Below are 16,860 nucleotides of genomic sequence, written 5' to 3'. Positions count from 1 at the left end.
CGTTGTGTAGCACTGAACCTTGCACCGTTTGGGTTTCCAAAGTCTTAACACACTAATGACATAGGCAGAGAACTGGGGTGTTTGCAAGTGGGGTTTAGGCTGTGAAATATTGCAAAGGTAAGTGCACAGTTCTGAGGCAGAGACTCCTTTGTGTGTGCAGGAGCTGGTCTGCAGCAGCCCCAGTGTGTCCATTTGAGAATGGCAGATTTGCCTGGCAGGGAGCAAAGTTTAAGACAATATTCAACAGCACATTTTTCACTTCAGTGCCTTTTCCTGATTCATTCTTTCCAATCCACAGCACTGATGGCTACTGCTTCACCATAATAGAAGAAGATGAGTCCGATGGACATTTAGTCATCAAGGGATGTCTTGGATTAGAGGGCTCAGACTTCCAGCGTCGGGTGAGGAAGCATTTTCTGCCACACTGTCACTTGCATTTTTGATAGTTTTCAATTAAAGTGCAGCCAACAGACATTGCTGTGTCCATGTTTCTCACTTCTGTTCACTTCGCAGATAGTTGATCTGCATTGATTACTGAGGGAAGTGCATTTGTATACCCAAAAGATGATACTATAATTCTTCCTAATAATAACAACTCATGTTTTTTGTTTTGGCACTGCTGCTCCTAGTAACATTCCCACTCAGAGGAAGTTTGGATTTAGAGAATTGCAGTCTTAACTCCTCAAATTTCCATGCTAGCTAAAGTTAGTTAGGATATTATTTAATGGACTGCAGCAACATCTATGTCTTACATGCAGTTGCACTTTGATTTGGGATTTTTGGTGCTAGATACTCCCTTCAAGTACAGTGATCACCTGATGGAAAACAAGTATCACTGCAGGAATGGAAGGGATGTGGAAAATGGAGCAAGGTGGTTCTAAGGTGGTTGCCTTTCTCATGTTAAACTTAAATGGTTTTAGATGAGTACAGGAATGGTCTAATCATTATGATTAATGGAAGGTATTTTATTCAGTTTCCCAGGAGACCAGAAGCTGCAGCTGAATTAGTCCATGCAGCAATTCCTGTATTATCCTGGCTAACCTGTTTTGGGTACTCATATTCACTAATTTTTGGTCTAACTGATGGATGTATGTGACTTTCACACTTCTGACTTGCACCATTAGAGAAAGTCAGTCCCTTCTGCAGCATTAAGGCACCAATAGGAGTAAGTTAGGAGTGAATTAATGTCTTAATTACCTGGATGAAATATTGCTGGATAAGCAGGTTGGCAGAAATCCTTACTCCACACATCCTAGAAATCTGTAGCGGATTGCAGTCCAGCTAGTAAGTACATCTTTCGAGTGCCAGAATTACCGTGTATATTTACAACAGGGATAATGACTTGATTTCTATCTAAATTGCTTGTTGCAGGACACTCCTATTCCACACCAAAGATCTATTGCATGTTGCACAGGCCAAAATTACTGCAACAGACACCTTCACCCTACGCTGCCACCACTGAAGAATCAAGATAGGGGGGAGAAAATCCAGTCCTAAGCTGATCTTTTCCTGCTGTTAGTCTTTGTGCCTTAGGGAAAAATAGAGCACAGACTGAAGCACCCCTTATCCAAAAGCATGTGATTAGAGAGATAAATGGCATCAAACAGTGTTTCTCCATTCCTGTAGGTTGTGTGTGGAGTGGTGCTGATGCTTGCTGTTCTGTTGCATACATGCAGTGAACACGAGATGCATTAGAGCTGCATGATGCTGTCCTAGCGCAGACCTGCTGAGCTATCAGAGATCATTTCAAAGACCTAGGCTGGTCGTGGCAGAGGATGACTCTTGCTGTGTATTTTTTTAGCTTGACAATAAAATGGAATCCTCTCTCCAGTCCTTGTAACTGCATTACTGTCATTCATAACTCCACACACAAATTGGTCAGTTCAAGTTGACACAAGTCTGTAAGTTTTTCTTGTTTGCAAGACCTGATCATCCAGCACTAGAACAATAATGACTCACTAAAGTGTATTTTTTTATGTGAAAAATGTTGCTGAAAATAGAATCTAGGGTAAGAGCTCACACACTTAAAAAGAAAAAGTTTGAGAGCCAATGGACATGTATTAATTCCTAGGTTATAATGCAAGATGTGCCCAAAGTATGTATTCCATCACCATCTTCACGAGCTGTTGGAACCAGGTAGGGCAGTGTTTCCCTTGCCCCCTCCCTCCGGACTATCTTCTGTTAATGGGCTATCAATGCCTTGCCACATGACTCATAGGTAACTCCCTCTGGGAGCTATCTCTGTTTAATGGGCAATCAAGGACCCACTGCATGACTCATAGAATGATATCAGCCCATTGTGAGATGCTCCACCCAGGGGGAGGAGCCAAGCATTCCCACCTGGATATAATCTGGGATTTGGGAGAGCACAGGAGCCCTTACCCACTGGATTCCCAGAGGACAGGAGCTACCAGACCTTTCTACAGGATCACTGCTTTAACAAGACTGCTTCATCTGGACTGTTACCACCACCCTAACTAACAGGGTGTCGGGTTGTATTCCGACTCTGTCAGTGGTCTTTTGTGCTATTGCTTTTATTTTATTTTATTTTATTTTATTTTATTTTATTTTATTTTATTTTATTTTATTTTACTTTTTTCTCTCTCTGCTATTAAATTGTATTTCTGACTTGGAGTCTCTCACTGGTTTTGCTTTCAAACCATCACAATTAACTTAGTAGATGCTGAGGCAATGTTTTAGCCTCAGTGTTAGTTTAAACATCACTTTGTGAAAGCTAGTAAAATTATTTTTGTCTGAGTGTTCAGAATACATTTTATAGAAGTGTATTCCTAAGTAAGTGTAAATTCATCCATAATAAACTCTTGGCATTGGCAGGAGTTTTGGTAGTCAGCATCGAGTCAGTTCAGAGTTGCAGAAGAATTTATAATCGTGGCGTTCTGTGTTGAAGATCCAGATCAGTGCACAGATGCACTCCTAATTTCACCAACGGCAGATACTTACAAGAATGCATGCTCACAGAAAGCCTTCATTCATGTAAGCTGTTCCCTTCAGGCCTGTGAAATTCTGCACAGATGGACTGCAGAGTCAGGCCTTTGGAGAGTAGTATGTAAATACTTCAGTTTACTACCAAGGCATTAAAGCAGCAAAACCTCATAAAATTCTAACTTCCAACAGAAGAGTTATGTACTACTTTGTTGGTTTATTTAATTTTAAACAGTTCTTTGTACTGAGAGAGAAACTCCAAAGAGCAGTCAATATTTGTTCACACTTAGTCTTTCATTCAATATCAGTTTGGAAAACACTGCCATGATTTCTTCTTGCTACTGGCTGAGTTTATTCTACATTAGAAGTACTTAAAAATACTGAGTCAGTGCCTAACACTAGACATCCATCTTATTAAGATTTTAGTGACTTGGCAATGCCATCTGCTACTTATACAGAAAGTGATGAAACAAAATTTTGGTAGTGGCGGAAGTTGTTTGGATCTGTTATAAATGCCAGGACAATTTATTACCAAATTCAATAATTTGGTTTATTAAAAATTCAAATCACAAAATTTGGAATCAAATTACAGAATTTTAAGCAATAAGAAAAACAAAACCCTACAATCAGCGACACTTACTTGACAGAATTTCTCTCAGGAAAAAATGAGCCAAGGGTGACCCAGAGACATGGACCCTGGCAGTCTGAGTCTCTAGCTGGGTTCACACCTTGCCTACCTAGAGGCTTAACTTAAATACCCTTAATTTTACCCTCGGCAGCCCTTCTCCCATTGTTTCCACTAAGCACCGGCCATTAAGTTTGTTTATTCTGAAAGAATCTCTTGGCCCATTCAAATGCTAATGTCCAGAGTTAGTCTTTGCTTTGAGTAATTGAACCGTGGTAGAAGTGTGTGATGATTCCTCTGCTGATAGCATTCGACTGGTGTAAGTCCTGGTAATTTTCGCTGCACGTAGGCAGGGGTAGGTTGGTCCGTGTTCATTGTCTCATCAGTGCCTCGTGTTCTCACCTTCTATTTTTGGACCAGGGAGATCAGGAGAAGTGCTTTACAGAAGTCCGTGAAACGTGCGGGTTGAGCAGACACACATACCTTTATACAATATATTACAGTTTCCAGTCTATAATTATTTATAGAACATGAATTAAATAACCCTATTTTCCACAGATCTATGTTGGGTTTGTGTCACGAGCCAAAGGATGGTTGTGATGGTTCGTTTTGATTTCAGAGTGCAAAAAGAGGCAGTGATAACTTAATTCAAGTGAAATCAATTGTATCTTTATTGATACACACAGTTATGCGATAGAAAAGAAGGGGAAAGAAGAGAGGGAGAGAGAGAGGGAGAGAAAGGGGGGTAAAGAAAGGGTATAGCTACCAACTGACAGACGGGGGTCCTCGTGACGTCGTTGCCAACAGACCACCTTCGCAGTCTCCGTGGCACGTAGGTCAATAGAGCCGTCGTCCGCTGGGGAGGCCTCCAAATGTGAGTCGCAGGGGGAAGCTTTTATAGTCATTGCAGAAGCAGGGGGCACCCGGCCAATGCAGGCAGAAGTGGGGGGCACCTGGCCAGCGTGGGGGGAGCACCCAAGAGTCATTGTGAGGAGCCCCGTTGCTCTGGGAATCAGGTGCAACCATTCAGATCAGGCAGGTTTGGGGCAAGCAGGTCTGGGCTCTGCAGCAGGTACAGCACAGTCAGTCAAAGCAAACACGGCCTCTGCAAACACGGCCCAGGAACCGTGACAGTGTCCATTGTTCCTGCACGGGTCCCTGAGGAGGGCGTCTTGGTCCAGTGGGTGCAGCTGCAGGGAGAAGCTTGGATCTCTCCTGTGCTGTGGCCCAGGGTCCAGGGGGGGTCTCAGCCTCTGACAGTCGTGAGGCAGAAATGAGGGATTTTCGGACCGACTCTTACACCACCCCGTGACTCACGACTGGTTGGCAGGAGAGCTCCATCAGTTGCGTTCGTTGCGTTGTTCTGAAGTCTTCAGGACTCATTGTCAGTGTCAGTGGTATACCCCGGAAAATAGAGTCGAGAGAAAGAGAGAGGGGAAAAAGGAAATATAGAAGGAAAAAGGAAAAACAAGAGACATCATAATGATTAATATTGATTGTAATTGTTGTTGATTAATAAAACTCTTAAACAAATCATGATGATAAATGATTCATAAAATCAAATAATCAAGACAAAATCTTAACAATATTAAGTAAAATATTAGTTAAAACAATTTTCAATCAAGGCAAAAAATTATTGTAAAACAATTTTCAAGTAGCATGAACAAATTTTAAAATGATTAACACAAATCACAAAAATCAAAATACATAATTTTCTTAAAATATATGTATTACTTAGGCAAAATCCATTTCACAGTCCGCGGCTATGGCCTACTTGTAAAGTTTGTCTTGTGTCAACATCTCTAAGTATATCTATTGTTTCTAAGTAAAGAATGAGATTGCTGCAAAACAAAAGCCAATCAAAATAAAGTTAAAAGAACAACGATGGGATGACATAATTTGTTATCAAGGTCTTGGTTTTATCTAAAATTTCACTTAGATCCTGATGGAGCAACAATTACTTTACCAAAGTGAGGTTCATCCCAATCAGAGTAGGCCGTAGCTTGTGGATCAGTGTGTAATTAGATTGTAAAAGCTGGTAAGAAGTAACTGGAGCTGAAAAAGAAAAATCAAAAGCTGTAATTTTAGTAAAGTTACAAGCACAAAAGTTTGAGTGATTTTTGGTTTCTAGTATAACATTTTCTACAGTTACAACATCACAAGCAGTCCTAAAGCATACACATCCATTGCCTACATATAAAAGCACTGTTTCAGGAGTCTCGTTAGGATAAACTTTAAAATGACAAATATTTTGTTCTATGTCTAAACAAATGTAATTTTATTACTTTCACAAATAAAGCCTTGTTGTTCTCGGACTATGCAGGATTCTAAGTTAACAGTTTGCCATTTTTTATCGACTTGACGGGCCCACTCCCTATACTGAAAAAGATAGAGAATAGCTCCATCATGTTTTAATCTTAACACAATAATAGGGAATATCAAATGTATCAAAGCATTACATATGGTCAATACAAAAGCTGTGGCTGTGTTTATAAAAGAGTCATAAATAAAATTCACTAAGTTCAACTAGAATTGAAAATCTCTTTCGAAATCATTGACATTGTTCCAAATTACTTTCCGAATTTCAGTAGAAAGACTGCCTTCTTTTATAATTGAGGCAGCCACTAACTGCATCCACTACTGAGACTGGAGGCAGCTAAGAGCTAAAAGATTTAGTTTTGTGATCAATTATCAATTTATGATTATTCACATTTAGATACTGAGTCGTTCTCAAGGCCAATAAGGATGACTATTCTAAATCAACACTATTTAAAATTCTTAATTTTGTTCCTATAACACAAATAATGTTTAAAATATCACCAGTTTTATCATGGTTTTATGTGGTCTTTATGTCCATCAGAGTTCTCCTGTGAAAAGTAAACACAACAGAATCTGCCTTCAAAGGCAGAAAAGTTAGTATGAAGGAATTATCCAGGGTGTGTTTATGCTTGGAACTGCCGGGCAAAAAGCAGTGATTTTGGAACATTTGTTAGCCTCCCATCCATAGCAGGTATGAGAAGCCCATTTGATCTTTTCACGTTTTGCCCAATCTGGGACAATTTCTGCAGAAAAGTGAGACTGCTTGGGGCAAAAGGGAGGGGCTGTTCCAGTGACTGAGGCAGGTAGTTCTGGGCTGCCATCCAAGTTCATTGTCAGATTTTTTACAGCTCCAAATGAGGCTCCTTCGGCCACCCCGTCAGGTGGGGGGGTTGCATATGGAGAAGGGCCTCTCAGGACAACAGGTTGTTGTACTGACAATCCTGAAAAAGCAAAACACCATTCCATGTGGAAAGGATCTGTAGGATAAGTAGGACCAAGTGTTTGGTGGGCGGTTGCCTCAAAAATTAACAATTTTAAAGCCTCATGATGAGAATCACCCCATTCCCAAATTTTTCCTTTTCTCAGCAGGCTGTAAAGGGTTCTGGCAATTATAGAAAAATCAGGGATGTGTTTTCTGCAAAGCACTAGTAATTCTGAAACTTGTTGCAGTTCCTTCGTAGATTCTGGCATTTTAATTTGATTGAAGGAGGTTATCAAATGCGTATCATGCTTCTTTTCCATCAAATTCCCAGAAATTTTACTTTCAGGGGAAATTTGTAGATCAAAGCTTTCAAAGTTGGAGATTATTTTCTGTTGAGGATCTTCCACTTCTTCTATTTCATCCCTACCCACAAAAATATCATTGATGCATTGGTAAACAGCTACATTGTCAGCTATGGGTATTTTTTCTAACTCTTGGGCCAAAGCAGGGTGGGCACGGGTGGGTGAATGTCGGTTCCCTTGAGAAGGAAGGCTTTGCTTTGGCTCCTTGCCTGGGTGCTGAGAGGGGGAGGGTGGGGGGGGTTGGATTGTTAGACTGTTTCTGGGCTCACTGCCCAGATTCTCAGAAGAAAGGTGTGTAATTTGCTGTGACTTTTTAGGGAGGGGTTGCCCTGGCAAATTTGGGTTTTGTTTGGGGACCCCTTTTTTAATATCTAATAGCAACAAGTGTTGGCGGCTAGTGATTTGTTTACTTTTCTCTGGTTTTTCACTACTAGGAGTTTTAACATAGTTGGTCACTTCTACTGCAATTTCACTTAATACATAGACATTACGATCACCAGCAGGTGAATTAGATTGAGGGGCTGGGGGCTGGGAGGGGGTAGGATAAGGACTGAAACCACGATCTGTAGATCCGGTTGGTTCACTTGGGTTTCCGAGGGATCTGTCTAGCTTTTCTACAGAACTTAAAACAATTGCTATAGGTTTAAGTAATTCCAAAGGCTTTTGAATTAAAGGAATCATAATTTCAGGCTTTACAGGCAATTGCATTGGAGAGTCATCATGTATCATTTGCAGGCAGGCAGCTTTGTGAATGTTTTCCATGGGCTGTTCGGGAGTACCAATTAAAGTTAAATGGTTTCCCTTTTCCAAGGGGTTATACCCCTCTGCCCAGTGAGCTGAGCATTGAATCAGGGACCACGAGTTATGTTTGTCTCTTATTGTTAAGAAAACTCCACGTCCCCAGTACCCACTAGCTTCTTGTTCTGTCAATTTAATTTGATCTCCACCACCGAGAGAAACTCGGGAAACATGTCCTGTCTCTGATTCATGAGGGAACCGCGAGTACTCTCCTTTTAGCTTAGATAATTCAGTGGTGGTGTCTGGGATTTCTTTAGTGATTATTTGTGGGTCTGAATTTTCATCAATATAGTTGCATTCTGTTTTAACTAGAGGTGTTGTGTTAGGGCAGCAGTGTTCCTCACAATTTTTTACTAACACTAATTCTTTCTGGGGGTAAATCTGATAAATGTGAGGAGTTTCTTTTTCTTCTGCCTTTTTTGGGAAGTCAGCATTCTCTAAATTTTTAGAATATTCATCTCCCAAGGCAGTCCGTAGCAAATTATTTTCATCTCGCAGCAAATGATTTTCATTTTGCAAAATTTCAACTAAATTTTGAAGGGAGTCTATTATTGCATTTTCTTCACTTCTTCGCTTAAAGCGAGTTTCTACAGCTGCGGTAAGGCAGGCTCCCAGAACTGAGCACAGTATGGTTTTATTTTTGCCCAGTTTAAATTTTGTTTCATGTTGTAAAGAACATACTTTATCAACCACACTTTCCAAATTAGACCAGTTATTATTAGCCCAAAATTCCACCTCTGGAGAGGGTCTGGCATTGTGTTTAGCTAGTAGAGCATAAAATTCAGTTTTATGTATAAAATCATTAGTCATTTTGTACAGGGGATCAGAAAACCACTACAGGGAGGTAATGCTTGGTTGTACACACACACAGCTACGCTGCGTCTCCCCTCTTTCCCTGGGGTGGGTGAAGGGACAAAATCTGTCTGCTGAGGCACTGTTTAGTTACGTCAAGGTGTCCCTTCTCTCAACAAGACAGTTCACACACAAAAAACAGTTTCTCTTTTTGCACTAGGAGATCTTTTGTGAAATCCTGAAGACAGATACACCTCAATAGAGTATAGGGATGCTTTCACCTAGGTGTCTACAGTGTGCGAAGAATCAGAAAAGCCCCCCTTGCTTTCTAGCTTCGTTCACTGAAGTGACGGGCTAGGTGCGGCTGAGGCTAATCTTCCTCTTCCTAGTACAGACTATAGACAACCTGCAACCCCTCTGTCAATCAGGATCCTGTCCGTGACGCCAATTTAATGTCACGAGCCAAAGGATGGTCGTGATGGTTCGTTTTGATTTCAGAGTGCAAAAAGAGGCAGTGATAACTTAATTCAAGTGAAATCAATTGTATCTTTATTGATACACACAGTTATGCGATAGAAAAGAAGGGGAAAGAAGAGAGGGAGAGAGAGAGGGAGAGAAAGGGGGGTAAAGAAAGGGTATAGCTACCAACTGACAGACGGGGGTCCTCGTGACGTCGTTGCCAACAGACCACCTTCGCAGTCTCCGTGGCACGTAGGTCAATAGAGCCGTCGTCCGCTGGGGAGGCCTCCAAATGTGAGTCGCAGGGGGAAGCTTTTATAGTCATTGCAGAAGCAGGGGGCACCCGGCCAATGCAGGCAGAAGTGGGGGGCACCTGGCCAGCGTGGGGGGAGCACCCAAGAGTCATTGTGAGGAGCCCCGTTGCTCTGGGAATCAGGTGCAACCATTCAGATCAGGCAGGTTTGGGGCAAGCAGGTCTGGGCTCTGCAGCAGGTACAGCACAGTCAGTCAAAGCAAACACGGCCTCTGCAAACACGGCCCAGGAACCGTGACAGTGTCCATTGTTCCTGCACGGGTCCCTGAGGAGGGCGTCTTGGTCCAGTGGGTGCAGCTGCAGGGAGAAGCTTGGATCTCTCCTGTGCTGTGGCCCAGGGTCCAGGGGGGGTCTCAGCCTCTGACAGTCGTGAGGCAGAAATGAGGGATTTTCGGACCGACTCTTACAGTTTGTTCTTTGTGTAAATAAAGTATTTCTTGGGAACCATGGTGGCAGACCCATTGAACAGCAGAGAGAATATTTTTTAAAAGAAAAATTTCAGAGAGTTGGAGGAGGATTCTTGCTGCTCTTTGTTGCCAAGTTTACTATTTTAGCATGACAGACAAAAGGTGATGTAGTCACTCAACATACTCGGAAGATTTTTTTTGTTGTTGTTGTTGTTTAATAAGCTCTCACACTGCCAGCATCCTGACAATGTTTTGTAGAAATGCATTTCAGGAACTGCTTCAATAAATGTGGCTTAACAGGGCTGAAGTCATCACCTTTACTAAAGCCTTAAGTTAATATGTCATTCTTGGTGCTGGGCCTGTTTTAATTTGTCACTGCTGTTTCGTAGTATGAAACCTCAGAAAAAAAAAAGCCATAACTTGAACCACAGGCCCTCACTGCAAATAGGTACAAATACATGCTACTGCCAGTGCCCAGTACTGTGGCTGTGATCATTGTTTCTATTGGAAGCATTTAGATTAGGCTGTGATTTTCTGAGTAATGTCAGAATTGTATATCAAATTTAACAGAAACTCTAAGTACAGAGAAAGAGAGGTGAACTTCTTGGAATAACTTTCTGACCTTCAGGGTTCCATGAAAGATATGTATGCTCCTCAGCAGCTAAAAAACAAACAGATATTTGGCTTCTGATGAACTCACGCCTGAGGTGATACCTCATGGGAAACAAAGTCTAGGGAGAGCATGCAGCTGCAGGTCAGAGGCTGTTGAACTAAAAATTGACCTATGCACCAAAGTAACAGCTACAAAGGCAAGTGACTTGTCTTCTCTAAGTGCTTTTCCAGGCCTGGCAGGGGCTGCAAGGCAAGATTTAGTCCACACCCTATCCTTCTCCTCTCTCCCCCTGGAAAGAAAGGAGGACCATGTACATGAATGTAAGAGCTAGAAAAATTAACACTGGTCAAAGCAAGACTTAAGTAATATGGTAGAATACAACAGCTAAGCCTAAGTTTTGAGCTCATCTTGGTACAGAACTAGCAGGATAAAATATCCCAGAGAATCCATTAAATCCTTGTGCCAGCTATACACGTCCTATTAAGGAAATGAAAATCATAATTGGGTCTGATATAACACCTCTGCTTTAAACAATAAAAGATATTCCTGGAAATACCAGCAAAAGCACAGGCTGAGACCAGTCAAAAGGAGAAATATGTCTACTGATTTAGAGCCTATATAAGCAGAAGTGGTGGTGCCACCGTGTCTGGCTCCCTGCCTGTATGGCTAGTGATGAATGGGCAAGGGAATGATTGGAGGAATTATGGGGTTTGATGTGTGCACACAGTCGCCATGCCTCAGATTTCACTGCCGTTTTTACTTGGATAACTGTAACATTCTGAACTGGAGCGACCTGGGGTGGGATGAGAACCTCCTCTCCCTTTGATATGCTGACTTCTGAACCTTCTGGGTGGCATTTTCAATGCACTCCTCAGTGTGGTCCCGCTGATGACAGTGAGTGAAACGAGTGGTGGAGGAGGGGGAAATTGCAGGAGAATAACAGAGGCAGCTTGGTCTCACCGAGCTCCCTGCTGTCACCAGCCTGCATCACTGTTTTCCTACAACATGGAACTGTTAATGTCCTATTTGCTGGGCTTCACTATTATCAGCCAGCCAAGGTATTTGAAGAAGCTTCCCAAACCTACCGTGTGTTTGTTTTGCACTTCCCACATGTGCTCCCAGTAAAATGGCTCACCACTGCCTCTGTGGAAGCTGCTGCTTATTCTCATAACCCTGCTGCTTGGCACCTTGCAGTTCCAAGTAACACAGCAGTAAAAAGCACAGCACTGGACTTCTTAAAGGACAGAGTACTTCCATCATGTAAACTGGCACTGACCAGGACCCACCACAGTGTTCACCACAGAGCCCACAAGCAAGTCTCTAGGCAGACTCACAGCTGAGCTGCCCCATCCCTCCTCCTGGTCAAATAGTGCAGGGAAAGGGAGGTTTGTCCTGCTGCTCTGTGGGGGACAGCCTGGGCTGGGGGAGCAGGAGAAGAAATTCAGCCTGGCTCAGTGCAGCAGAACAAACAGACATCGCTGGTATAAGGATGGGAGTTTGCATTTGATCTTGTGTTTTCCACACACACACCAGCAGGTTTATGAAGTCCTCAAATTAGCAAGCAAATGAAATCCTGCCAAAATGCTTTAAAAACACAGGAACTGTTTGAAAGGTGGGACAATAGCTCATTTACCATCAGTATTGCCTCTTAAATAGCCAAATGAATAGAAAGGCATATGGAAGGTACTCTCCCCTCCTGTGAGAGCCAGTTGCATGCCTGTGCTGTGCACAGTGAACCACTGCTGAAGCTGTGCCACTGTTGGCATGGAGAACACCACCCACCACAAGAGGGTCAGCTCTGCATCTGGTCGAAGTCTTGTCAGCTGCTCCTAGTAAGGAGATCAGGACACATTCCTTTATGTCTTTCATGCTTTCCTTACACTTTCTTCACATTTGGATACCCAAAGAATTTTGCAGTGTTGGAGCTGGAACTTCATCTGAGAGCTACATAGCACTTCCAAAACACCTTCTGGCCTCTAGGAAAACCAAACTACATTTATTTACTTTTCTGAATGGCAGAAGCCCATTAGAAACATTGAGCATAAGGTTTGGATCACATAAACCCTAAAAATTATGGTAATTTGATTCAAGATTTCAGCATGTTCATCATCCCTCTCCAAATCTCCATACTCGTACACACACAGACAGCGTGAACAACTTCATAGGCAATACTGTATCTGCAAAAAAGCAGATTTCCATGGCTTTAACATCTAGCAGGCGCAAGTGGAAGATCTGAATTGTTCTCTCTGTGTCTGACATCAGCTTTCATTACTGCTAAGCACAGAAGTGTCACCATGAGATCTTCCTAGTTTGCTAAGTGTTCATACTAAAGTAGAAGGGTGCACCTTCTCACGCTCATTAATGTAAACAGAAGATCGTGTTTTGTAAATATTGCCATTGTTATGAATTCCTTCTCCAAGAGAAGGGGGGGTTGAATGACAGCCTCCTTGACCAATGTGAGTAAGAGGTGGGAATGCCCACTCTCCAATCCATGGTCACCTTGCGAGAAGTATAAAATAAGAAGTAATAAACAAGGCGGGGATTTTTCTCCCCTGCTGCTGCTCTGATCAACCCAAACTCCGAGCTCCAGTGTGTCTTTCTGGCAAGGCTCACAGCGACACAGAAGCCCAGCTTCCATCATGTCATACTCTGTGAAGTGGGAGAACCCTTGATGTGGATGGTTATCCAGGTTTCTCCCATGTGTAGAATGCCGCTTTATGGTCTCTGTGCTCTGCTTATTCATCTGATGGGCTGCGACATCTGAAACTGTTACAACCCACACAATTTAGAGGGAGGTGGTGGCTGACACAGGCTGCTTACAAAGCACAAACCAGGGCCCTCAGCCCTGCCAAGCTGCCATCACCTTCACGAGAGCTCTGGATTCCCTGGTGGGCTCTTGGTTTCGACCCACAGCCAACTTGGAGTGGCAAGCCAGGGATAAATCTGCTGTGGCAGGCAGAAGGATGGGCTTGAGTGTTTTCCTGATAGACATCAGTGTCAGTGTCCCCTTTCAAAGGCATCAGCCATGTCCTGAATGTTTATATTGTTAGTGCTCCTAGAGCAGGTAATGGCAGGTTAAAACATGACCAGTGTGATCAGGAGGTGTGTTGCTAAGTAATTCTCAGCTTCTTATCCCCGAGATTTGGTGATAAAGTGTCTTTTACCCTCTAAAACATCTCGTGCCAGAAGTAGAAGAGTTAGGAGTCGCCAGTTCAGGTTTTCCAAGGTGGCTTATTCTTTCTTATCTTATAGTTCTTTCTGTGCTCCATCAAGGTTCCTGCTGTGGCAGAGAACTCGTGGTGACTCCCCCCGGTCGGGTGGTCTCAATCCTTTTATACCATTCCTCTGACCCAACCATTGTCCACAGCGTATTCTCTATTTACAATTAATTTCCAATACCTATCACCTACGCTAACCATGTCACCTCTACTCCAAACCAACCCCTTGTGACACAGCACTGCAGAAGATGGAGGGCAAGAACAAGAAGGAAGAAGAACAGGTCCACGCCCTGATTCCTCCATCTTGGCTCTCCAGCCTCCATTCTAAAAAACCCCAAATTCTACTTCTTTCACCCTGTGATAAACTAACTACTACTCATTTCACACTCTTGAGACTTGTAATTCCTCCTGGTCTCTGTGCCAAGGTTTCCAACCCCCCTGTACAGACTCCAAACCCCCCTGTACAGGTTCCAAACCTCCTGCTCGGGTTCCAGACCCCTCTGCCGGGGTCCCAGACCCTCCAGGGTGATCAGAGAGATGCCCTGGACTCTGACAGGTAAACTCTGGTTGTAGTGGAAAGGGGAAGGAAAGAAACTGTTTGGGAGCAAAAAATAAAATAAAAGAAGGAGAAACTGGATCTTTAAAATAAAATAGTCTGAGGGTAAACTAAGAGTCCCTTAGGAATCTCCTGGTCTCATTACCCTTGTAAATCTGAAACGTAACGTCATTGCAGAACCAGTCAATAAGGATAGATTTCTTGCGTTCTCTGATGTATCAGGCATTGGAGTGAAGGATGCAAGACAGCAAGGCTGGAAGAGCTTCAGAAAACATGGCCTTTATTTGCATTATCCTGTTATTGTAAGGGTGGTTTGTGTATGTACATGCCAAAATACTATAATTTTGAGAATTTGGGTGGCAAGGGGAGGTTAAAAAAGAATAGAGCTGGATGTCTCTGTTTTTCAGCAGAAAAACATGCATGAAGGTCAGATGTGCTTGCCTGAGCTGAGAATAAAAATTTGGAGATTAATGTTTCACTTTAAGGGAGAATACGAGTCTCTCATACAAAGGTTGACTGAAACATTTTTATAGTTTTTATGCAACAGCCTTTATCTACATGTTACTTGACACGTTTTTTCAAAGTGTTTGCAGAAAAGCTGCTGGAAGAATCGTTTTGCCCACCAGCATAGGAAGGACTTGCTGGCACACAGGGCTGCTGTAGAGCAAATGGAGAAGAAAATTCCTGCTCAGGTGTTTAAAATAGGATCTAAGAGAAAAATTATTCTGTAATGATAGAAATACACTTTCAAGGCCTCTCGTGGCCTGCCTTCTTGTAGGTTAAATGGTCTATGTTTTCCCTTCTAGGATAAATGCAGTTTGGTGATTTTTTTTCATATTAACTACTTAGTAGGATGCTACTTAATATGAGTGTTAAAAAGACGGAGTAATTTTTGCATGTCCTGGCTGATCACTCAGGTTAAGATCCAGAGCTACAGGTCTTGATTGATTTTTCATTCAGAGACAAACAGAGAATTGCAAATCAAGGCAATGTTTTGCCTGAGAAAGGACTGAGAAAACAAATAGGCCTTTGGAAGTGTCAGTTCTGTCCTAGTCAGTGAGAGTCAAAGAGGAAGCCCACAAAATGCCTGGAGAATCCAGGGGTATCCTGTACAGCAATTACGAGAAAAGAATGGAAATGATCTTGTGCTCAATGCACTTCTGACATTGACTTTGTACCATCTCCCTTTCTAAATTTACCTTTCTCATTTTTTAACCCCAGACTTTGCTGAAGGAAACATTCACCACAAGGCCCTGTTGATCTCTGACTGTTTGCAGCATCCTTCTGGTGCTTATTATCATATTCTTCTACTTCAGGTAAATAAGGAATATTTTGGCAGCTTCTTAATGTTCCTCCCAACATTTATCTTTTAATAGATTTAGGAATTTGAAAAAAATAGAAGTGGACTTTAAAGAAAAGAAATAAGAAACTGTAATTTTATCACGAGAAATAAAGTGTATTTTATTCACACTATTCACATGTATACCTGTGTGATGTATTTCATACAGAATCTTTCACTCAACATCTTAAAAAGCCATTCAGGTAGAAGCACAGATTGTTCTTTACTGAGAAGGCCAAAGGACAAATTTTATAGGGAAAGTTTTATAAGGGAAATATATCTAAGACTTCTAAGTTTGTTTATGTGATGAAGAGCTTATAAAAAAAGAAGACAATACAGGAATGTCAATAAATGTGTCTAGAATGTTATCATAATCTACATACATTACATTTTAATAATTGAAACATTCATTACATATTCCCAGATTCCATGACCTTACCTGCTCTGGCTCCTAGAAATGCGCTGCAGACAGTAAAATAAAGTTACTTACTTGGTTGGAGTTTTAGACATATTTAAGTTTCTGAAAGGAAAGCATTTGGTTGATTTGGAAATTTACCCCAGACTGCATGGCCTTCGAGTGTAATATTTAGAATTTTGATGCTGAAAACAGTTGCTAAAAATAAAAAATTTTGGCCAGCAAGTCCAGTGTATTCCTCAGGGAAGCAGAGAAAGCTGTTAGTCTACAAATGAAGGAAATGTGAAGGACATGTGCATTATTCACTGTACGTGTTCATTGTATTCAAAACTCATTTCATTTTCATGTAAAACGTCAGATACAAACGCCAAGAGACGAGGCCCCACTACAGCATCGGGCTGGAGCAGGATGAAACCTACATTCCCCCTGGAGATTCCCTGAAGGATTTGATCAAGCAGTCCCAGAGCTCAGGGAGTGGTTCTGGGCTCCTTCTCCTGGTAAGGAAGGAATACTACTTTAATGCTCATTTCAAAGGCAAAAATGTGTAGAGGGAGAAGAGGCACAGAAAATACATTTACATGTCCTCAGTTGTTGTTTTAGGTTTATTGGGTGTCTTGGTTTGAAAGACAGGTATCTGCTAGGGAGGGGCAGGACCTCCCTAGAGATAGAGAATTCAAATCCCCTCCCTCCAGATTATTATAATTTGAAAATTAAAGGGGCTTTCAGGCAGAGGTATGGGGATGGAAATAACAGTTCTTTACTGGTATATATGACAAAGC

General features: G+C 42.1%; 1 protein-coding gene across 1 annotated transcript in view; it reads left to right on the top strand.

The window, feature by feature from the left end:
• Positions 1–16,860, top strand: part of LOC134565047 (bone morphogenetic protein receptor type-1B-like) — an 81,432-nt gene that overhangs the window by 52,503 nt on the left and 12,069 nt on the right. The window contains 5 exon segments of the mRNA XM_063424414.1: positions 299–401; positions 1,372–1,469; positions 15,547–15,591; positions 15,593–15,643; positions 16,440–16,578. Coding sequence (XP_063280484.1) covers positions 299–401; positions 1,372–1,469; positions 15,547–15,591; positions 15,593–15,643; positions 16,440–16,578 — 436 coding nt within the window.

This window comes from Prinia subflava, assembly GCF_021018805.1.
Source record: "Prinia subflava isolate CZ2003 ecotype Zambia chromosome W unlocalized genomic scaffold, Cam_Psub_1.2 scaffold_32_NEW, whole genome shotgun sequence".
Lineage (NCBI taxonomy): Eukaryota > Metazoa > Chordata > Aves > Passeriformes > Cisticolidae > Prinia > Prinia subflava.
This window is presented reverse-complemented; position numbering and strand designations above follow the sequence as displayed.